At 56.6% G+C, this 21,561-nt stretch overlaps 2 protein-coding genes across 7 annotated transcripts in view; one reads left to right on the top strand and one right to left on the bottom strand.

Moving 5' to 3' along the window:
• Positions 1 to 2,215: 2,215 nt before the first annotated feature.
• MFSD10 (major facilitator superfamily domain containing 10) lies at positions 2,216 to 6,663 on the top strand. 3 transcript variants are annotated; one of them, XM_060106806.1, is made up of 13 exons: positions 2,216 to 2,421; positions 3,047 to 3,264; positions 3,366 to 3,462; positions 3,702 to 3,805; positions 4,121 to 4,279; positions 4,363 to 4,524; positions 4,841 to 4,949; positions 5,067 to 5,178; positions 5,436 to 5,544; positions 5,637 to 5,727; positions 5,853 to 5,900; positions 5,979 to 6,068; positions 6,262 to 6,663. In XM_060106806.1, exons 2-13 carry the CDS (start codon positions 3,091 to 3,093, stop codon positions 6,375 to 6,377), a joined length of 1,371 nt encoding a protein of 456 aa, XP_059962789.1. In that variant the 5' UTR covers positions 2,216 to 2,421; positions 3,047 to 3,090; the 3' UTR covers positions 6,378 to 6,663. The 3 variants fall into 3 exon arrangements, with proteins under 3 accessions (XP_059962789.1, XP_059962780.1, XP_059962796.1); XM_060106797.1 differs by lacking the exon at positions 2,216 to 2,421 and adding an exon at positions 2,513 to 2,622; XM_060106813.1 differs by lacking the exon at positions 2,216 to 2,421 and adding an exon at positions 2,513 to 2,622 and having other exon boundaries at positions 6,612 to 6,663.
• A 485-nt stretch (positions 6,664 to 7,148) lies between these two features.
• ADD1 (adducin 1) overlaps positions 7,149 to 21,561 on the bottom strand; it is a 74,633-nt gene continuing 60,220 nt past the window's right edge. For 3 of the 4 annotated variants that reach the window (XM_060106730.1, XM_060106743.1, XM_060106738.1), the window contains exons 11-15: positions 19,276 to 19,377; positions 18,510 to 18,599; positions 13,208 to 13,364; positions 11,103 to 11,201; positions 7,149 to 9,059 (exon numbers count right to left, since the gene is read on the bottom strand). In XM_060106730.1, the coding sequence (XP_059962713.1) occupies positions 8,698 to 9,059; positions 11,103 to 11,201; positions 13,208 to 13,364; positions 18,510 to 18,599; positions 19,276 to 19,377 (810 nt within the window). In that variant the 3' untranslated portion in view covers positions 7,149 to 8,697. Of the gene's footprint in view, positions 9,060 to 11,102; positions 11,202 to 13,207; positions 13,365 to 17,703; positions 17,797 to 18,509; positions 18,600 to 19,275; positions 19,378 to 21,561 lie in introns of all 4 variants that reach the window. The other variant, XM_060106750.1, reaches the window with a different exon arrangement.

The raw sequence follows: 21,561 nt of genomic DNA on the forward strand, positions 1-21,561 counted from the left end.
TTTTCCTGTACTTTGCTTCACGTTAAAACGCCGCTCCTGACATATTGCACTTCGGGAACAGGGCCAAGCCTCCGTGGGAGCTACATGCCGATAAACTGTAAATCACCTCTGTTCGTCACTTCCAGACAGTCCTCAGTTAATCACAAGGCTGGGGACTGATGGGATTCAGGCTAATGTTTTTGGTCAACCAAGCATATTTGCCTTCAGGTGTAGAATTCAGTGTTACTTAATGTTACATAAATTTTCAGTCATAAGTGAAACAAGTTTGCACATAGTTTAGAAATCAGAAAAGAAGGAAATCACCCGTAATCCCGGCACCCCAGCAGCCACGATCGGCTTTGTCCCAATCCATACCCAGTCTTGATTAATGCTTTGGAGTGCCAGGCCGCTGTGAAGGCAGGAGGGGTTGGGCTGCATCTGCATTGACCCAGGAGGCTTCATAAGGACACAGGAGCCACCTGCCTGCCCTCGCGGCCCTGGGGGGCTACGGCCTTGAACAGAATGCTGCCTCCCTGCAGGGGTGCAGAGGTGGGCAGGTCCCCCAGACCCCATGTCCCGCCCCAGTCTCCGAGGGCGAGGCACTGGTCCTCACACCCCTGGTGTCGATGTGGCACATGGTGGAGGCCTCGCCCTCGGCTGGCAGCCCTGCCTGGTGGCCCTAGCACTCACATCAAGAAACCCATCCTTGGGACTTCCCTGGTGGCGCAGTGGTTAAGAATCCGCCTGCCAATGCAGGGGACACGGGATCGAGCCCTAGTCCAGGAAGATCCCACATGCTGCAGAGCAACGAAGCCCGTGCACCACAACTACTGGGCCTGCATTCTAGGGCCCTCGAGCCACAACTCCTGAAGCCTGCGCGCCTAGAGCCCGTGCTCTGCAACGAGAGAAGCCACCACAACGAGAAGCTCGCGCTCGCCGCAACTAGAGAAAGCCAGCATGCAGCAATGAAGAGTCAATGGAGCCAGAAATAAATTTTAGAAAATGAAGCCCATCCCTGAGGTCACAGCCACAGAAGTGACCATGGAGAGACTGGAGGATTAGCCAGACTGGACATGTGGGAAGAGGATGACTGATTCTGGCTCCCCCAGCAGGGAGGCTGGTGGGAAAAATCGGGAGTTTGATTTGGGGCGCTGTTAGGCCGTGTTAGGGCTCAGAAGGGCAGAGGGACGGGGCCAGAGCGCTCCCTGGTGTCAGGCGGAAGGGACAGATGAAGAGGCCACGTTGGAGATTTCTGCATCTTTACCTCCTTTCTAGGATTGTTCAGAGACGGTTTGCCAGGTGCGTGGCTCCACAGATCTCGAAGGCCCTGGCAGGTGTCGGGGCCACAGACGGGGCTGGCTTCACCTCGCTGTGTAGGCCTGGCCTGCTGTTAAGATCGTGCAGACTCAAGACCCCACCCACACGTAAACGCTCCTGCAGCTGTTGCTACTTAAATTCACCACACCGCTGATCCCGGGGGCCTTGCTGATGAGTTCTGTGGCTGTGGAACGTGCCAGCAACAAGCTGATAAAGCCTCAGCTTTGGGTCCTGGGTCGCCCGAGCATACCCACCTCTGCCCACCTTGGCCTCTCCACCCCACTGCAGGCACAGTCCTTAGAAATGTCAGTATCCACGTGGATGGCCCGTCCCAGCCCTGCCTCCTCCTACTTGCAAAGGGGCGTGTGTAGAAGGGGTCGTGGAAGAAGGTGGTTATGAAGCCAGAGTGTTTACATGTGAGTACATTTGCCGACATATTCCTCCCCTCTGCCGCGCGCCCACCAGCTCTTACCTCCGCTGTGTCACGTGCACGGCTCAGGTGGAAGAGGCGAACATCCCCCGAGCCTCCATAAAGGAACGCGTGTCCTTCTCAGGGAGAGCTAACACGTGTTCTCTTTGGTCGTAGGTGGAATAATTATACGTTAAGCAAAGTGACTGCTTGGATGTTTGAAATTTAGTGTCGTTTTCGGAGGGGTGTATGAGTGCTGAGCTGACGGGGTGGACTGTCCTTCCGGATAGTTCGGCCACAGACGCCTGAATTTCAAGGGACGGAAGGGAAGCAGGGGGTGCTGGCAGGTCCTGAAGTCCGGAACCTCCAGCTGCCGTGGAGTCTACCCCGGCGCGGGCCCAGGACCGAGCGCGCCCAGTCCTGACCTCACGGCTCCTCCTCCTCGCCGGCCCGGCCCGGCCGAGGCCCCAGGGTGGGCCAGCCCGCGCCCCCGCACAGACGCCGCGTATCTGCGGGTGTACTTTGGACGGAGGCCTCCGACGGGAGTGGACGATGCGAGGAGGGTCCGGTCAGGGTGGACCCCGCCCAACGGCCCTCCGGACGGAGCGCCCAAAACCCCGAGGTCCTCAGCGGGCGGGTCGTCACTCGGGCGCAGAGTCCGGGGGCAAATGGGACTGTGGCCTGTCAGGCGCCTGCGGTTGGATCCCTTCCTGCTGGTAAGCCGCTGCCGGAGCCGATATCGGGCTGAGTCGCGCGGCCTTGGAGGACCGGACGAGGCCCCGCCCAGCGGCCGGAAGAGGGCGCGCAGGGGCCGCCCACTTCCGGGCGGGCGTGGCGTGGTCGGCGTTCGCAGCCCGCCGGCCGGTTCATTCCGCCTCTGTCCGTCCATCCGTTTGTGCGGAGCGCGGACCCCGCAGGTGCGGGACGGGGCGCGCGACCAGGGGAGGGCGGGTGTCTTGTTTTCCGGCTCGCGGGGCCGCCCCCGCCGCCCGCCCGGGCCTCAGTTTCCCCGGCCGCTCCGCCCGGGACCGTGGGGTGGCGGCGGGGGCGGGGAGGTGCCGGGGCCGCGATGCCCCACCCCGGTCCCTGGGACGGTTGGCCTCCGGGGCTGCGGCTTCTTTGCGTAACCCCCGCAGCCTGCGTTTCCTGCTGCCCAGGGTCGGGGGCAGGGTGCACAGAGGGACTCCTGTGTTGGGTCACGGGGCAGGCAGACCGTTTAGGCGCTCGCTGGCTCTTCGCGGGTTGGGCCACGGCGGGAGCTGGGGTCTGTTTCTCCCCCAGGTAGGTGGGTGTGGGGCTGGGGTACCCAAAAGTGCCCTCGTGCGACGTGCCGTCTTGCAGACCTGCCACACGCTCAGCCAGGCCGGACCGGAGCGGCCCCCATCATGGGCTGGGGAGCCGGCGGGAGCTGCACCCCGCGCCCGCCCATCCACCAGCAGTCGGCACCCGAAACCCGAGTGGTCGCTGTGGTGTTCCTCGGCCTCCTGCTGGACCTCCTGGCCTTCACCTTGTTGCTGCCCCTGCTACCTGCGCTGCTGGAGAGCCACGGCCGTGCGCAGGTGAGCACCCCCAGTCCCGATGCCGCTTCACCCCCGATGGCTGTCCATTGCTCCAGGCCCCTCAGGGTCTCCCCAGCCGGTCACACTTCCTTGTTACCTAGGATCCTCTTTATGGCTCGTGGCAGCGCGGGGTGGACTGGTTTGCTGCAGCTATTGGGATGCCAGCCGAGAAGAGGTACAACAGTGTCCTGTTCGGAGGTATGGTTCTTGAGCCGGGGCTGGGGTCCCATTCTGCTCCTGCCTTCCTGGTTCCTCCCTCCTCAGTCCCAGGTCCTGGTCCTTGTATCCTCGCTCCTGGGCACTGTCTGTTCTTTCTCCAAGTGGGTGGTTTGGGGGCCATCTCAGCTCAAGGTTCGTGGCCTGGGAGTGTAGGGCCCAGCATGGTCTGACCCTTGGGGACTGGGCAGTGTGGTGACTGTGATCTCTGTCTCTTCCAGGTCTGATTGGCTCCGTCTTCTCCTTCCTGCAGTTCCTCTCAGCGCCCCTCACAGGGGCCGTCTCTGACTGCCTGGGGAGGCGCCCGGTGATGCTGCTGTCCCTGGTATGGGTGCTCATAGACAGGAGCCTCTTCCCGCCCACCAGCAGCCCTCTGGGGAGGCAGCTGTGGGCCCTCCACGGCCCTTCGTTGGCCCTCGTTGCCCCCTGGGGTTGGTGTTTGGGGGGGCGGTGGCTTCTGTGGCTAAGCGAGGCTGTGCCAGAGCTGCTCCTGCCACGGAGACACTGGGAACACAAGTGGCCCTTCGATGCTCCAGAACAGGGCAGGGTCCCAGGGTATTGTTCAGGCTTGCTGGCCCCGCTGTGGGTCCCTCCTGGCCTCAAGTGACCGTGCCTGCCCTTGGTCCCCGCCCTGAGGCAGGCAGGCCTGGCCACCTCGTATGCCGTGTGGGCCACTTCGAAGAGCTTTGCGGCCTTCCTGGTCTCCAGGATGATTGGGGGCATCAGCAAGGGGAACGTCAGCCTCTCCACCGCCATTGTCGCCGACCTGGGCTCGTCTCCTGCCCGCAGCAGGGGCATGGTGAGTGCACTCCGGGGGGCTTAGGGGTGGAGGGGCTCCCGGGCCTGGGTCTCCCTGCCTGGCTCAGGCAGTCTTCTCCCCAGGCAGTCATCGGAGTGGCCTTCTCTTTGGCCTTCACGCTGGGCCCCATGGTTGGCGCCTCCCTGCCCGTGGAGACGGCGCCCTGGTTGGCCCTGCTCTTCGCGGTCTCCGATCTGCTGTTCATCTTCTGCTTCCTGCCGGAGACGCTGCCCCCAGAGAAGCGGGTAAGGTGGGAACCAGACAGGCACAGGGGCTCGCTTCCGGGGCCTGTGGGGAGGCCCGTCGCGGTCCCAGGTGCTGGGGAGGCCGGGCCGCCCGCTTCTGGTGTCCAGACGCTCTTGAGACCACAGCACCTCCTGGGTTCCCTGCGTTCCCCAGACCCCCTACCTCCAAAGCCTGGCAGGTGGACTGGGGGCCGGGCCTGCCGGGGCCTTGCAGGGGGCAGAGGCCAAGAAGGTTCGGGTCAAGCCCACCCCCAGGCTGCGAGGCCTGGGGACGCCACCAGCTTCGTCGCAGGCTCCTCAATCCTGTCCCCTCCAGGCACCGTCCATCACGCTGGGGTTCCAAGCTGCTGTTGACCTGCTCAGCCCCCTGGCCCTGCTTTGCTTCTCAGCTGTGGCACGTGGCCCGGACCCGCCCACCGGAGTCAGTAAGGAGCAGGCCCCCTCGTGAGGGTGGGGCTGTGGCTCCCTCGGGCTGCCCAGCGTCCCCCCCAGCTGCTATCGGGGCCCTCTTTCCGCTGACGTCCCTTTCCCCTGCTCCACAGGGCTGGGCAGCCTGCGCCTGCTGGGCCTGGTCTACTTCCTCTATCTCTTCCTGTTCTCGGGCCTGGAGTTCACGCTGAGCTTTCTCGTGCACCAGCGCTTCCAGTTCAGCAGGTGGGAGCGTGGGGCCCCTTCCAGGACCCCGCCTGGGCACGCCCTGCCCTCTCCCCATCCCGAGGCCCCGCAGCCCCGCCGCTTCAGGGCTGACTCCCACCTTGGCCCGTCCCCGGGGCCCAGCCCGGGATCCCGGGGCGGGCGGTGCCTTGCGCCGAGGACGGGTGACGCACGGGCCGTCACCCAGGCTGCCTGGCTCTGCGTGCGAGCAGCACGGGCGCAGCAGGGAAGGGGTGCTGACGGCTTGCCCCTCCCAGCCTAGAGCAGGGAAAGATGTTTTTCTTCATCGGCCTCACGATGGCCACCATCCAGGGCGCCTACGCCCGGCGGATCAGCCCTGGCGGGGAGATCGCAGCTGTGAAGCGGGTACGGGGGCTCCCCCGGGCGTGGGGGCGGGCGGCGCCCCGAGCTCTGTGGAGGCAGCGGGGTGGTCCTGAGACCAGCTGTGCCGCCCGCAGGCCATCCTGCTGCTCGTCCCCGCCTTCCTCCTCATCGGTTGGGGGCACACGCTGCCCGTGCTGGGCCTGGGGCTGCTGCTCTACTCCTTCGGTGAGTGGCCTTGCTCAGGCTGGCGGGGGTGCAGTGAGGGGCTGGCGGCCAGGAATCCTGGAGGGTCGCACCCCTGCCGGCCCCTCCTCCAGGCTGATGGGCGCCTCCCTGATGTCCCCCACCAGCCGCTGCCATCGTGGTGCCCTGCCTGTCCTCCGTGGTCGCCAGCTACGGTAAGAGGCCCTTCCCTTGCCTGAGGTCACCCTGGGTGGCCCACAGGCACCTGACAGCCTCTCCCCTTTCCCCCACAGGCTCTCCCGGGCAGAAGGGCGTGGTCATGGGCACGCTGCGGAGCTTGGGCGCCCTGGCCAGGGCTCTGGGGCCCATGGTGGCCGCCTCAGGTGAGGGCTGCGCGACAGTGCTCGGGGCGTGCTGGGCGCCTGGAGAGGCCCTGCCAGGCCAGGGGGCTGCTGGCCTGATCTGGAGGCTACACAGCCCCTGCTGGCCGCCTGGGTCCCAGCCACTGAACCCCCGGCTCAGCCCCGCCGTCCTGTGGGCGGGGACTGTGGCCATCACTCCCTGCTGTCTCCGCAGCGTACTGGCTGGCCGGGGCGCAGGGCTGCTACACCGTGTGCGCGGGGCTCTTCCTGCTCCCCTTCTCCCTCCTGCGGAAGCTGAGGCCTCCGGCAGGGACGCTCAAGGCCGAGTAGCTGAACCACGCCTACCCCAGAGCGGGGCAGCCCACGCAGGGAGTGGGAGGGAGGCCTGGGCCTGGACGGCTCGCACTGCCCGTCTGGCCCCTTCCTCCCCGCCCCCCAGCCCGGGGCGGCCCAGGACTCGCACCTGTGCCTGTGACGCTCCTGTGTGGACCTGCCTGCTGGGATCAGACTCCAAAATCTTCCAGGCTTTCTGTTCACTTGTCTTTTATACTTATTGACACACAGGGTATCAGCCAGGCCTCTGAATGACCAAATAAAGCAGCTGTTTTATACCCAGTGCCTTTCTCCAGTGCACAACTCTGCCTCGACACACTCACTGCCCAGGGAGACCCCCCAGGCACCAGGAGAAGCAGCTTGAGCTGAACATGTGTACAGCTGCACGGTCCGGAAGAGCACGAGGCTTTGCCCAGGCCTGTTTCCCTCCCTTCTGCACTGTAGCGAGGGATGGACAGGCAGATGAAGGACCGTCCCCGCCCCGGCGTCAGCACTTACCAGGTGGTACTTGGGGGGTGTCCTGCACCCTGGCAGACTGGGGAGGAGCGACCCCTCTGCTGGGCTCCCTCCCGCCTCGCCTGGACCCTGCCCTCCACCCCCTGTGGAAGAACAAGTGGGCACTGGGGCAGGGCACTTCCAGGTAGAGAGTCCTCCGTGGTCCAAAGTGACAAACTGCCTGGGATCTTTTTTAGAACATAAGATAAACTTCTGAAGTCCTATTTTAAAGGAACAAAGAAAAGGAATTAAGATGCAAGACTGCTTCCCAAGTTTAGACAAGGAAACTGCTTAAAGAATTTTATTTGTGAGTAAAACATGTTACAATGAAGAAAGGCTGTAGAACTTGTCATCCCAAGCCTGTGTCTGTATATGCAACTAAACTTCATGTTGTAATACAAAGAGTTAAACTACAAAAATGAAATTAAAGTCATTGCATACATGGGGTCAGAGGAAGGGATAAAAGGAAGAGCCCATGGTTAACTGAGGTGCAGGGTGAGGCTGGAGAACTCTACCACCATCTTGGCAATGGAATGATACACAGGAGAGAAGTGGCTTGCCTGCCAGTAAGCTTGAAGCGGAGGTCAGCGCCGTGCAGCCGCCTCAGGTCCTGCCTGGGTGTCAAGGGTGTGGGACCTGAGCCCACGTTGGGCACTGGGTCCCCCGAGGGCCCCTCCCCCCTCCTGGGGACCTGTCCGGGAGACAGGCTGGCACTGGAGCTCCTGGGACAGGTCACTGTCAAAGAGACACCGGACCACCCACTAGTTCCCACTAAGTAGCTAGCCGCCATCTTCCAGGGATGTGAGTGCAGTGAAATTCACCATGGCGCTGGAGGGCGGGAGGTGGGCTCTGCCAGTGACTGCACAGGGCGTCAGGTGGGACCCCTGGGGCCAAATCCTACCCCGAAACTGCCTTCTAGCAAAGTGAGGGTACCCTCCAGGCGGAGCCGAGCCGAGCTGAGGTTAAGAGCAGACCCCCCAGGACAGCACATGGAGCCCTGGGGAGAGAATGAAGCACAGCGCAGACCGCTCACAGCGTGTAGGGTGAACTGCAGACTTTCTGAAAGGACATCTAGAAAGCACTCTTGCCCTCCTGATGCACCTTCCCTATGACAGGGATCGAGAGCCCCCAGTGAGTAAGGAACGGAGCCCCAAGGCTGGTTTTGGCCGCGGGGGGCCAGTGAGACCATGCATAGGTTACCTGGGTGTACACAGGCCCGTCTGCTGCTGGGACTGCCGGCTCAGCCCAAACCCACCTCTCAAAAGTCCGCCACGGTGGCCTGGGCCATTGGCGGGGACATGAGTGTTCTCACAGGACCAAGGCTTTGTGTATCCGAACAAATGAGATCACTGAGCAGATAATGCCAGCAAGAAGCTACAGGTCTTCTTCAGTCACCGGAGACCTTGGGGTGAAGGGAGCCTAGCAGAGATGGGGCATGGGTTACTTCACAAGAGAAGGAGAGCAAGAGTGGTCGAGGCCAGAGCTGGCAGGGCCACCCCCCATCCAGCCAGAACCTGGACTTAGCTAAGCCCCTGGGGACAGCGTGTCCCCGAGGGGCTCATGAGATGGGCCGAGGTGCTGCTCCCTGCAGGGCAGGGCTCGGAGGTGGACGCAGAGACCAAGTCTCCCCCAGCACCTGAGGCTGCAGGCCGGGCCGCTGCGCACACAAGGTTAGCACCGGTCTCCGTGGGGATTTGGTCACGCCGCGAGGGGAGCGCTAGCTACACAGGGGTGGGCCTTTTGCATTCCATTACACAAGAAGACAGGGCACAAGACACAATCGGGGACAGTCTGGTGGCATCGGTTTGTGCAGGAAGGGCCTTCAGGAGTCACTCCTCTTCTTGCTCTTCTTCAGGAAGGAGGGAGTGCGGAATTTCTTCTTCTTTTTGGAGGGGGACTTGCCCGGAGACCCATCACTGCCAGGGTCCACAGCAGCCCCCTCCTCGGCAGCTGGGGAGGCGACCTCGTCAGCCACCTGGGCCGTGACTGGCTCAGGGATGGCCGCTGAAGGGGACCTGGTGGGGCCTGGAGGGCCCCCGGCTTCACAAAGCCCCTCTTCCTCCTCCTCCTCCAGTGTCGGGAAGCAGAGCGCTTCTGAAGGCTCGTCAGGGGACAGGTCAGGGAGAGCTGGCATGACGGCAGCGGCATCACTGTCCTCTCCTGCAGCCGGCTCCTGCGGCAGGTCTGGGGGGAGGGGTGGGAGAGGCGGGGTTAGAGGGCCACTGCCTGGACCTCCAAGGGGGATCGCAAGCACCCTGCACCAAACAAGAGTGAGAAGCTGTCAGTAAGATCTACTCTGCTTCAGGCTGGCTGCAGCTCACAGTGCAACACGTGGGCTCAACCTCAGGGCGGTTTTTAGCTCCTTCTCATGGACAACATGCTGACAAAGCCAGACACAGTCCCAGGGCTTCGGTCCCAAGTCACAGAGACGGTGATTAAGGCAAGTGGAAACATTTTCAGTATTGCAACGTCTGCGTTAAACACTTGAACCCTTTTAAAGGACATGTGTTAGTAATCCTGAAATCAAGCCTAAATTTGTATCCACGACACCTGGTCTCCCCCAAGGAGAAAACTATGTAAAGCTGTGGCAGCTGGTAGAAAACTACGAGTTGATTCCCAGACCCCCATCAACATCAACACCAAACAAAGGCCATTTTAGGCTGGAGAGTTAAGAGATGAACGCTAAGGTAAGGGACAGTCAAAAAATTCAAGCCCCCTTAACAATTTGAACATGGAAGCATAAAAGAACCAAATGGAACTTATTTTAAAGAAACAGCCTGAGGACTGGTTTCTACACTGACCTTGGGGGAAACCAGTTTTGTAGATTTTTAAAAATAGTCTACCAAGTTACCAGCCACTGGCAGGTTAGGCAACAGCAAACCTTCAGTGCCTGGAAATCTAGCCAAACGTCCAGAGGTGACCAGAGGCTGGGCTGAGCTGCGGAGGCGCGGCTGCACGGGACTGGGTGGGAGCAGTTAGGACTCCCTCCGCGAAGCATGCAGAGGTGGCCTGTGGGTGCTCAGGGGAACTCTGACCATCTGACAAATGTCACATTGGGAAAACAGCATTAAATGTCACTCTTCCACCCCCTCAAATTAAGCTTAAGCACCCAGTTTAAGCAAAGATCCAAACACATGCGACCCCCGTGCAGCAGGTGGCAAAATCCCAGCCTGAGTCTACTTTAGACTTGTCTCGAAGGCTCAACAGGACCACGTGGTCCCTCTGAAACTTCTGAGACCCAGAGTGCTCGGAGCAGTGCCACCTCGGCCCTGGGGGCACTCGAGGACAGGCTGCCCACCGCAGAGCTCAGGGGACCCAGCCCCTTCCAGGAAGGCCACTGCCCAGAATGGAGGAACTGGGTAAAAGAAGGGCCTTTGTTTTTATTTTGAATAAACAAAAAACAAAAATTAATAAGCAACAAAGAAGCAGAAGAATGAGGCAAAGCACAGGGAAATTCCGATTGAACAGCAGAGGGCCAGGCAGCAGGCAGTACTTACTATGGTAACAGGTACTCTTTAGCACATCCACCTCCTGTTTGTAACGCAGCCACAGGAAGAGAAAAGCACAGGTAGAGAATCTATGCATTCAGTCACAGCCATCGGGTTACAGAAGGAGAATGGCCAGGCCATTCTTGTGGACACAGGAAAGGGCAGGAGGTGAGCCACAGGCTCCCAACAGGCACAGGAAGCACACCGTACGAGACCGAGGGACAGACAACGCAGGCCACACGTCACAGAAACACAGTGGGTGGTCTGAGAGGCCAGGGGAGGCGGGCACTCTCCACGGACTGGGAAATACGGCCAAAAAATGCAGCCCTGTGGCCCAGACACAACAGAGGACGTTTCCGGGGCTGATCCGAGCACAGGAAGGTTTAGGAAACGTGCAAGCAGTGGGCAAAACTGACATCGTGAATGAAGACAGGTTCCGATCCCCAACGACTGTCCTCCCACCTGTGACGTCACGCTAACGAATCTGTGTTGCCTCAAGTTACCCCGGACAGAACCAACATGGGAGCGGAGGAGGCTGGGCAAGCTCAGAGCGGATGATGTACTGGTTTCCATGCAAACACACTCGGCTGTTAGTGTCCGTTCAACTACTGCCACACTCAGCTGCTTTTCTTACACAAAGCCACGAAGTTCGGCCCCTCCTGGCGATGCCGCCCCGGGCGGCCGTGCACCACCCTCCCACACGGGGCAGCCACACACCCACCTCCACCTCAGAGCTCACCTTCCTCCAGCTTGATGGGGGCGCTGGGGGGAGTGTGGGGGGCAGCAGGGGGCTCTGGAGGGCTCTCTTCTTTGTCTTCTCTAGTCTCGTCCAGATTCTCTGCAGGTGCACAGAGGGCAGAAAGAGCACGGTGAAGGTCTTTGGACACGGCGGGCCTCCCCTCGCCCCCTCCCAGGCGGACGGGCCCTCCCGCCCTGCCCATCGGGCTGCCTCGGGGAGGGCGGGGGGCTGCTGCTCAGGGTGCAAGCAAGAGCCCAAGAAGGGAATGGCTCGCAGCCGCTGGCCTCAACCTTTTCCCCATTCCTACCCAAAAGAGGACAAAGGAAGCCACTCCTGACTGGGCTGTGGATCTCGGTTTGAGAATCTGCAAGAGCTGCCTCTGTGATGGGCTGTGCCCCGTGACCCCCAGCCTGTCCTCTCCTGTCCTCTAGTGAGGGGCCCCTCCCCATGTCCTCACCGTCCTGCCTCTCCCACTGCTGAGCAAGAGCCCAGGGTCCCAAGCCCCCTCGCCCTACTTGCCACCTCAGGGAATGTTACAGGAGCATGACCTTGGTTTTAATTTGTTATTTAGAGCATTTTCTACCAATAATTTAAACTTGGCAATCGTAACACGTATTTTTATTTTCTATAGTAAAGTATGCTAAGGACCAGAGGAAAAATTACAAGAACTGGCCGCCACTCCCACTGCTGACAGCTCTGTGATCACACAGCATGATCACAGCTGTCCCCATCCACACCCACTCACTTGCTGTGACATCACTCCTCATGGAACCTCACATATAGAGGAAATATTTGTATCTTGTGGTTTAACTCAAAAAAAAAAAAAATCCAGGTTTCCCAGACACTGGAAGGGTCTGAGTCCAAAGGGAAGACACATATATGTGCACAGGAACTGGGATTAGGCTACAGGACCAATAGCTCAGGCCCACACACCAGTTCTTACTCTAAGGCAAGTAATTACGGCCATAGCTCAGACAGAGCTTTCTGCAGGGCTGCATGCACCGTTCAGGAGATGATCAGAATTAGTGCTGTGACCAGAAGATCAGGCTCACTCTGAATCTATGTGCAGCAAGCCTTAATTTTAATGCATATATAACAAAGTGACAGGCAGTGATGGTGTAACACACTGAAAAACAATTCAGCAGCAGTTTTTTTGCACAACTCAAATTCCAATAGCAGCTATGTGATGCACTATGTAATTGGTCTAAAACAAGACTAAAAAAAAAAAAGTTAAATTGGGGCGAATCAGAGGTTGCATTTGAAGCAGGAATAGTTCCCAGGATGGTCCCCCATCAACCTGGAGGGTAACTGTGGGATTTCCATTCCAGGAGGGCTGCTCCCAAGAGGAAGAAGCGTGGTCCATACTAAGGTCCCAGGGACAGCAGCATGAACTTCCTGGAGGGGACGTCGTGTCCCAGGGTCTTCGTGGTAACCAACCCAGGGCAGGGACAGTGATTCAGACCCACTGAGCCTTCGTGGCAGAGGCAGTGGGAGGCTGGCTTCTCTCTTAGTTCTCAAAATGTTTGGATGTGCTTTTAAAAACCTGAAGTTTGAAACAAGCTGCTCCAAGAGGTTCTGGCTCTCAGAGCCATTTATTTTCCTTTGTTGTAAAATAGTCCCAACATGTTTTACAAAAATATGACCTGCTATGTCAGTGAGCTACCAAGAGAAACAAAGGCTGCACCAGCATTGGCCACACCCTTCACAGGGTCTGGAAAGGTGCCAGAGAGCCCTACACGCTCGCCCCTGGGCCTGTGACCATGCCCAGCCAGGGAGCTCTCGGGGCTTACGGAGAAAAAGAATCCGTCAGAAAACTCCAAGCCGTGACTTCAGCTGAGATGAAGGTGGGAGGAGACCGCGTGCAGGGGTGCAGGTCACAGACCGGGCCGGCCTCCGCCACACGCGGCCTTGTTCTTGGGAACAGAGTGCTCTATCCCGCTCTCTCCGGGAGCAGAGCAGAATGTGCACAGAGTGGCGTGTGCTGGGCTTATCTTTCATCGCCACCTACAGTCAGCCCAGGACAGAGGAGCCCACAGAGCACTTCCTTCTGCCTCTGGAACCACCGTGCCAGCCCTGCGGCACCCAGGACCCGTGAGGCTGCTCACCTTCAGGGCCCTTCTGCTTGCGCTCCACCTCTCTGCGGTAGTCCTCCAGCTCGCGGTCGGTGAGCGTGTTGAAGGGGTTGGGACCTGTGGTGCTCACGATGACGTGGGGCTGGTACTCCTTCTCAATGATGGCCTTGGAGGCCGTCACTAGCTCGCCCTGCGGACAGAAAGGGACGGCTGGTCTACAAGAGCCCTGCTGCTCCTGAATTCTCCCTCCTCCCGGGCAAGGGTGGGGCAGGGCGCACACACATCCCTGAGAGGCAGCCTGGGTATGGCCCGAGGCCCTCAGGCTTAGGCTGAGTGGCAGCCTTCAGCAGTAGAAGACTGAGAAACACATGCAACAGGGGAGAGACTCCTAGGAAAGTCCTTCAGATTTCAGAAGCAAAGGCACCAACGTGCATATCAAGTGTGTAGAGCATCCCAGGGAGAGGCCCATCTCCTCACAGACAGACAGGGATGGATGGAAAAGGGGACTTTTAAAGCCAATTACCTCCTCCCAGATCAGAAAATGTCATGATCACAACACTCAGGTAGGTGTGCTCAGAAATGTGCTTATGTTCTAAGAGCACAGAAAAGTTCTGTTCTTTTGACTGTGCATTTGATTTGTAACTAGATCCTGTAACTAACCCCAAAACATTAAGAGATAACAGAATGTCACAAAACACCAGCACTTGTCTGAGGAATTTGGAAAAGTGTAAGAATTTATACAAAAGAAAAAAGAAAGCTAAGCAAAGCGAAGCACACAGGTGGCCTGGCCCTCAAGGAGGAGGCCAACGCAGCCAGGCCGCACAGGCACGGAGCAGCAGGCAGCCCTTGGGCGCTACGCCCACCCACCCTCGCCTGCCCAGCACAGCTCTGTGCCCCGCAGCTTGCCAGCTTGGCCCCCACACGCTCTGGGGCTCAGTTTTGAGAAAGTTAACCAGAACCCAAGCACGTGCCGATTACTTAATGAGAACTTCTGAAAGCCAGTGAAAATAGAAGAATCCACAATCGTTTTGATGCCAGGCCTGGCCCGGCAGCGCTCTCCTCGGTGGGTGAACACCAGAGGGAGAGGGCGTGCCAGCGACGTGCACAAGAGACAGGGCCAGGCCGAGTCCCAGGAAATTCAGCTCACCGGCCAACTGCTCCCCTGGGAACCTGGGCTGAGAAGTCACTGTCCAGCGACATGGACCCCAGGGGAGAGAAGGAAAAGGCTGGAATCCGCAGCCTGTGCTCAGAGAGCCTCGAGATGGGAAATCAGCTGCCTAGATGGGGAGGGGGCTCCTTCTGAGCAGGCCCGAGCCCAGGTCGACTGGCTTCTCCTTCAGAAGTAGCCCAGCCTCCCCAGACACGGATCGGACCCTCGTCTGCCACGAGTTAGCTCTGTGGCCTGAGACAAGCCCCTTCCTGTCCACGGGCCTGTTTTACAGGCCTCAAGAGGGGCCTGCCGGGCTGACCACAGCTAAGATGTGCTGAGCACTAACATTCTAGGATCTATGGCAACCAGGGAACTGCGTTTGCATCCTGGTATCACCGCCAGTAAAATGAGATGGAGATTCAAGCTTTCAGAGAAATGTTTACATCATTTAAATCAAATGTTCAGTCAACTGCTACGGAGACGCCCTGTGGTCAAGCAAGGTCCTTTCTGTCTGGAACACCTGGCCCTCGAGGTGCAGCATGGCTGGTTCCTGCCCCCACCAGCAGGGAGCTCCCTCCTCCAAATTCCTCAGCCGAGGGCCGAGCTGCCTTCCAGACCAGCTCTGAACAGATACAGGGACACAGGAACCCTGTTATTCTGGAGGGAAGGAGACACAGATACGCTTGAGATGCAGAGGGACGGAGGCCCGCTGTGGAGCAACCCAGGCCGAGAAACCAGGATGCGCAGTGGCTGCTCCCGCCAGCAGGCCCCGCAGGGACTCTCGCTGCTGCCGTCACTTGGAGCCACCACCATGGGCTCTAAGCAGGACAGACGCCCAGCAACTATGTCTGCCCCGACTGACACCGCCTGTGTGGGATAACAACTCCAGCTCCGAAGCTGTGCAAACCTGGACTAGTGCCCTGACCTCTCTGAGCATCAGGTTTTCACCTGTAAAACCTATTCAGGTTTGAATTTACACTCCAGGTGCTGGGCCACACACACACTAGGTGCTCAACACCACGTGCACCGGGCGAGTCCACAAGTTGGGCCGCAGGCCTTCTTGTGTTTCTACCACGCGGCAGGGGGCTGCAGGCACACGTGGCAACAGGGAAGCTTACGCTACACAAGTTGCACAACAGAGTTCTTCCCCACCCGGACAACTTTCAGCGTAGACTTTCCCACCCTGGTCTTTAACAACTCGATTCACTCGTAATGATGTCCAGAAGGCTGCATGCTGGCTTGTGCAGCACTGGAGTCAAGCGAGCCTACAGTAGGGCTCAGCATTCCTTTCAGAACTGGAGTGTCGGGGTGTGGCTGGCGACTCACTGCCCCTCCTCCGTCAGAAGACACCCCCTGCCCTGTGTGAACAGCTATCACCATGAGGGAGAGATGGAGGCAAAGCAAAGTCCTTCCAGAAAAGCCCCAACTTCCCGAGTCCCAAACACCTGTTCCTCAAGTCCTCAAACGGGAAGCAAGTATCCATACGCTTGCCTTACTGGGAAGAGGACGTGTTTAGAATATTAACAACGCCAGTCCTTCCCTGGTCAAGGAGAACTCAACTTGTCAGCAAGCAGTGTCATCTTCCAGGAGTAATGCCACCTGCATCTTGAGGTCCACACGAAAGGATGTGGACACAGACCCAGTCAAGGACGTTGGTGGAGTCAAAGCACACTCACCACTGGAATGAGACATGCGTAGCGGGAAGAAGACCAAGGATGCAAATGTGAGCGCCAGAAGGAGGGTGATGGAGGAAAACCAGGAAGAGAAATCTGTGCCCAGGGATGTCAACATCTCCCCAGCTGGGAGCAGTCTCCTCGGCTAACCGCACCGGACACAGCACTCCCAGCGGCATGCTGTTCAGATCTGCTGTGGGGAGGACGCCGGAATCTCCAGGAATCTCCCTCCCACAGACTCTTAACTTCCCAGCCAGGCATGAGGGGGGCCCTACGTACAACACTTCATGAAGCAGTCGCAGGTGACTGTGACACACTCCCAAATCTGAGCACCACTCGGTGGAGCAAAAGCCAGACTGTAACTGGAGCCCCGAGAGCAGCCTCTAAGCCAGCTCACCAGTCCACCCTGCAGACAGCCCTCATGAGGAGCACACAGAAACCACCAAGTGCAATGTAATGCCAGAGAGACTGCACAGCAATGACTAGGAATCTGGCTTCAGCCCACAAAGCTGGAGGTAGTTTTGGGCTTTCACAGTAAGCACCCTGGGGTCATGGACTCATCACACTTGGACGCATCTGAGAGAAAGAATTATGAACTAACAAGATCACAACAGCTTACGGTCCAAAGTAGCAACATGAAAAACAAGCAACAGGGGTAAGAAGACATCTTTCTCCCTTGCTCTGAGAAGTTCCTCTAAGAATGGTAGCTGGAAGTACATTCTAAGGACAAGGAAAAATGGGGCCCACTGGATTAATATATAAATGTGCAAGAAAATTTTATCAGCAGGGCTTCCAGACAGGAATATAGAATCATTAGTGCAAATCTGATTTCTCTGGCAATGGGAACATTGATAAAATGATATTTGCATCTCACTGGAGGTGTATTAATCGAAAGAGACCCTGAAAATTCCCTTTGAACACAGGGTACACACCACTAAGACACTCAGCCATGTGGTCAGCCACTCTGGCTCTGCACACTAGCAGCAGCCTGTGTGTGTAGAGGGTTTCCTTCTACCTGGGCAAGTTACACCAGATACATTTTCCACCTACTGTACATGTCAGGCACCCACGTACACAGAGAAATTACAGTTCTGGGTTTCAAATTTTCATAAGTATTTCTTCCCCCTTGCAACATTTAAAACAATTATCTAGGTTTATTTTATTTTATTTTTTTAAGGTAAAAATACATTTCCTCAACAAGGGCTGGCAAAGACTGTCCTGTTTTATTTCCCATTCCTCTGAAATGACATCTTTTAATCATACAACCTCTGACTGCCACGTTCATTGCACCCCCATTCACAGCTGAGCAAGCGAAGGTAGAAGGTCTCACGGGGGAGCTGACACGCTCGCAGTCCACCCGTGAGTCTTCTACAATTGGCACCTTATAAAAGGCAAACTCCTAAATCCCCAAAGCATGCACCAACCAAAGTCACATGCAGAACTTCAGAAACATCCCTAAGATCAGCCATTTCTCAGCACAACGTAAAGATGCTAAAAATTGTAAAAATAACCTCATACAAAATGCTGTATTTAAAGAACCGAATAAGCAGAACAGAACCTTTTGGACGATCTCACAAATAATTGAGAGATCCGTTTAAAGCTCCTGCGGTACCTAAGACAATACCTAGCGAGAGCGACAGGTGAGGGGCGGGGCGGGTAAAGAGCAGGGTGTGCCGACAGGTAGCTGAGGACGGGGCAGTGAGTACCTTTCTAAAAGAGAGAGACTTAGCGGGACTAAAGGTCTGCTCTGTACGCTCGAGCCCTTCGATTGTTTCCGTACAGTCAGAGAGGGGCGCGTCCTGCAACAGTAAACTGAGTCGTCAGAGCCCAGCAGGCCCGGCTGTGGAACATCAATGAGAGCACAGGATGGAGCCAGCTGAGAGCATGCAGCGGGACAGCCGTCAACAGCGATGCAGCGGTGATGGCGGTACAACGTGCAAACACGGGCCACAGAACCAGGACCACAGCTGGCCAACGTCAGAAAATGCAACAAGCACCAACCCCGGTGAGCCATGTTTAAAACATTCGGTGGCAACTTAACTTGCAGAGATAACTACTTACACAATTATCTTCAATGTGCCATGAGGTACAATCCTTCTACAGAAATGCATGTAAATGTGGACCACATTTACAGGAACCCTCTGCACTTTTCCCCAAGCAGCACTTTGTTGTGGACAGCAATCTATACAAGAACCAAAGTCCACGACACCCACCCTCTTCCAGTGTTGTACACAGTTCACCGCTAACACCGGATGAACCCAGGCCCTCAGCCAGGCATGCACGACGTGGAGCTGGGCTGGAGGGGGACACGGCCCTGGGCATGCTTATGCTTGGTCTACCACTCAAGGAAAAGTGGCTGGATTACTTCTTATCATGAAGACTTTGAACAAAGAAAACTGGTTGCCTAGGACACTTACCTCACAGCCATTCTCTCCCAACTTAAGAACAATTTTGGAGCGGGCAGTCATTAGAGCCACCACCCACTACCGTCAGAGACATTCTGAGCTCTCACCTGGACGAGGCTCCTGTCCATCACTACACCACACAACACCTGGGACTGGGGGCCAGCGGTCTTAATGTCCTGTAGGTTCTGCTCTCGAATCTGAGGATGGCAAGAAGGGAAACACACATCAACAGTAAAGAGAAACCTCGCTGTGACTGAAAGTCACCGTTTGTGCGCTTGGGCCCCCCAGCACAAGCTGCTCTTCTGTTCTGCCCTGCACCCCAGCGGGTCCTGCGTGACCACCGTGCCCACTTAACGGTACTGGTCCAGCCCGATTAGTAATTCATGGGTCTGAGGAGACGGAGGGCCCCTTCCAGACGACTTCAGCAGGCACAGACCTCACTGAACTCACTAACGTGAGGGGAGGCACCCCCTGTGTGCCCATCTTTTAGTGACACTGTGAACACTGGTGGACCTCATGTTCCAATATACCAAACGTTCTAACTCTTCAAATGAACCCTGCAAGGCAGGGGGCAAAGGCTGTTCTTGCCAGGAACAGGCTCTGCACCTTCAATTCTGCCCTGCTATGTGGGCAGGTGTTGGTTCAACAACGGGGGCCAAAGCGTCTGCTGCTCACGCACTGCCACTGCACTTCGTCAGCGCAGCAGCAAAGCAGTGTGAAGGGAGGACCTCGGCAGTCCCGTGGTGGCAGCAGAGGTCCTCCTGGAGCTACACCCTCGCCCCCTGCAGCCGCAGGCCTCCTGCCCCACCCAGGGCCGCCTCCTCCCGCACGCACGTCAGCTTCCACCGATTGCTGGTGGCAGTCGGTGCACACCTTGTTCCTCATCTCCTGGACCTCTTTTGGGTTGGTGTTCAATGGGACGAACAGGTTAGGGACGGCAGAGGCGGGAGCCCTATGTCCATCCTCTTTAGTCCACTGTAATAGCAAGAACAGGTGAAAAGTCAGGATCGTGACAACAGTAAGTGACACCACAGAATCCAATCTGTCCAACTCCTGTCACATCTGGTCATGCACCGAACTTCACAGAGAGTGAACCAATGACCACACCGCCTGGGTCACTGCAGTGGCTGGAAACCAGTAATGCTGGAAGCCAGAGCTGTGACTGACTGGCAAGTGCCAGTCAGAATGCCCAGCTGAAATCTAGGGCGCGACATGGGCTGACGACAGAGCTATGCCCCATGACTCCCTTGGACAAGCCGCAGGGGACCCTTCAGAGCACACTGGTTCACCGCTCCGAGAGTCCTCAACACCAAAGCCGGCTGGAAGCATGAGATGACAGGGTCATGAGAAGCGGTGTGATGCTGCTGTCCAGGTGAGGGGAGACTCTGTGCGGTGAGGCAAGAGTGGGCATCACCAAAGTTTTGCATTAAAATAAACTACCGCACCAGAATGTACTGTTTGCGTAGCTATTTCAACCCAAGAAGATTACTGTATGAAGACCTATACAGTAGCTACCTGGTGGAAGAGTTTGGTGATGTCAAATACTTTATATAATTAATACTTTTGAGTGTTACAAAAATGTCCCAAACAAACTGAAAGCGCTCATGAACCCTTACTGGAAGGCTGTTTTAGATACCAGTGCGTATTATATCAGCATGCTGTGCCTTTCATGCGTACTTTTTTTTGGACCTCCAATCAAATATGAGAGTTTTAATCCAATTCTAATTCTTAGGCATGAGCAGGCACTGAACACTAAAACAAGCCCATCATAGAATGCAAATGTTATGCCTTTCAGAATAGTTTCAAGAGGCAATAAGATAGCCATAAACCGAGACTTTAAAGAAAGCAGCAAAACCGTCCAATGCTGGGCCGCTGTGAAGGCAGTGTGGGATGGGCATGAGCTGCGAGATACTCACTGACACTTATCTCCTCAGATAAAAGTAACTCCAGCTTCTTATTAAAAATAATTTTTAGTTAAAACATTAAAACAACCACCTCAGAAGCTTGAACAAGTTTGAAAACTTAAGAATAATTATTATAAATTAATATACCAACCTGAAAACAGTGCATGGAATTCCTATTACTCCAGAACAGTAAGAAACAAATTTAAAAGTTGAACAAAGTCTCCCCTTCAATGTACACAGTGACTAAAATACCTAAAGCAATTTAATATTTTTTTCAAGCTAATAGTAAATAAGGCTCAAAGCTGCTGCTACACATATACTTTGGAAAAATCCATCACAGCAATTCAGCACTACATATGTATGTGGTCAGCAGAAGTTGTTTTTAAGCCCACTCCCTTCAACAAGTGAAATAAGTTACAAACTAAACAAATAAAATGAAAAAAGAAAATAAGGGACAGAGGGAGAGAGAGAGGAAGTGGGTGAGAGGGAGCAAGAAAGGGGAGACGGGCTCAAACACCGACCCCAGCCATATTCACGCAGAGTCTCTGCCACGTGACACGTTTCCTTAGGAGCACAGAGGCTGTCTCAACAACTGTGCATCAGGAAAACACCAGAACCACCTGGGAAAGACAGAACTTATTTCTTTTAAATAAATCTATAAAGCAAAAGCACTGTTACAAGGGAAGCAGGAAGGCCCGCTTTGCTTACTTGGTGTCCTGTTTCAGCACATCTAGGCTGATCTCTCCTCAACTCCTATGGAACTAATCATGCAGAGACACGTGCGTCCTGGCCTCCGTCTCTTCACAGGAGGCTCCACCGAGGGCCTCTCCTACTCTGATGCAGGGGCCAGTGGCCTATCCAGGGCTAGCGCTGCCCAGAGACGTTTGAGCACCAGACGGCGGAGTAGCGTTCAGGGCAGCGTTACTCCTGACACGAAGCTCGCCTCAGCGTCTGTCGCTGGTGCCTGCGGATAGCCTGGCTGCACTTGGGTCATGCCACACCCAGCAGGAGTCAGAAGACTCTCCACTATGGCCATCTACTCACATGCAACAGTCCATGCAGAAAGTAGCTGGCTGAGAGCGTTCGGAGGCTTTGGGACAGCAAACAGGGAAGGAGGCTAATGAGAAAGGACGAGGGTCAGCTGAGAAGATGCCCATGAGCCACGAGGGAAAACTGCTTAAGAAAACACTAAGACTTTAAAGAACGGACTTAAGTTAGTGACTTAATGAAACAGCTGAGTTTACGACATTAAAGT

The sequence above is a fragment of the Mesoplodon densirostris genome, chromosome 1 (genome assembly GCF_025265405.1).
Source record: "Mesoplodon densirostris isolate mMesDen1 chromosome 1, mMesDen1 primary haplotype, whole genome shotgun sequence".
Taxonomy (NCBI): Eukaryota; Metazoa; Chordata; class Mammalia; order Artiodactyla; family Ziphiidae; genus Mesoplodon; species Mesoplodon densirostris.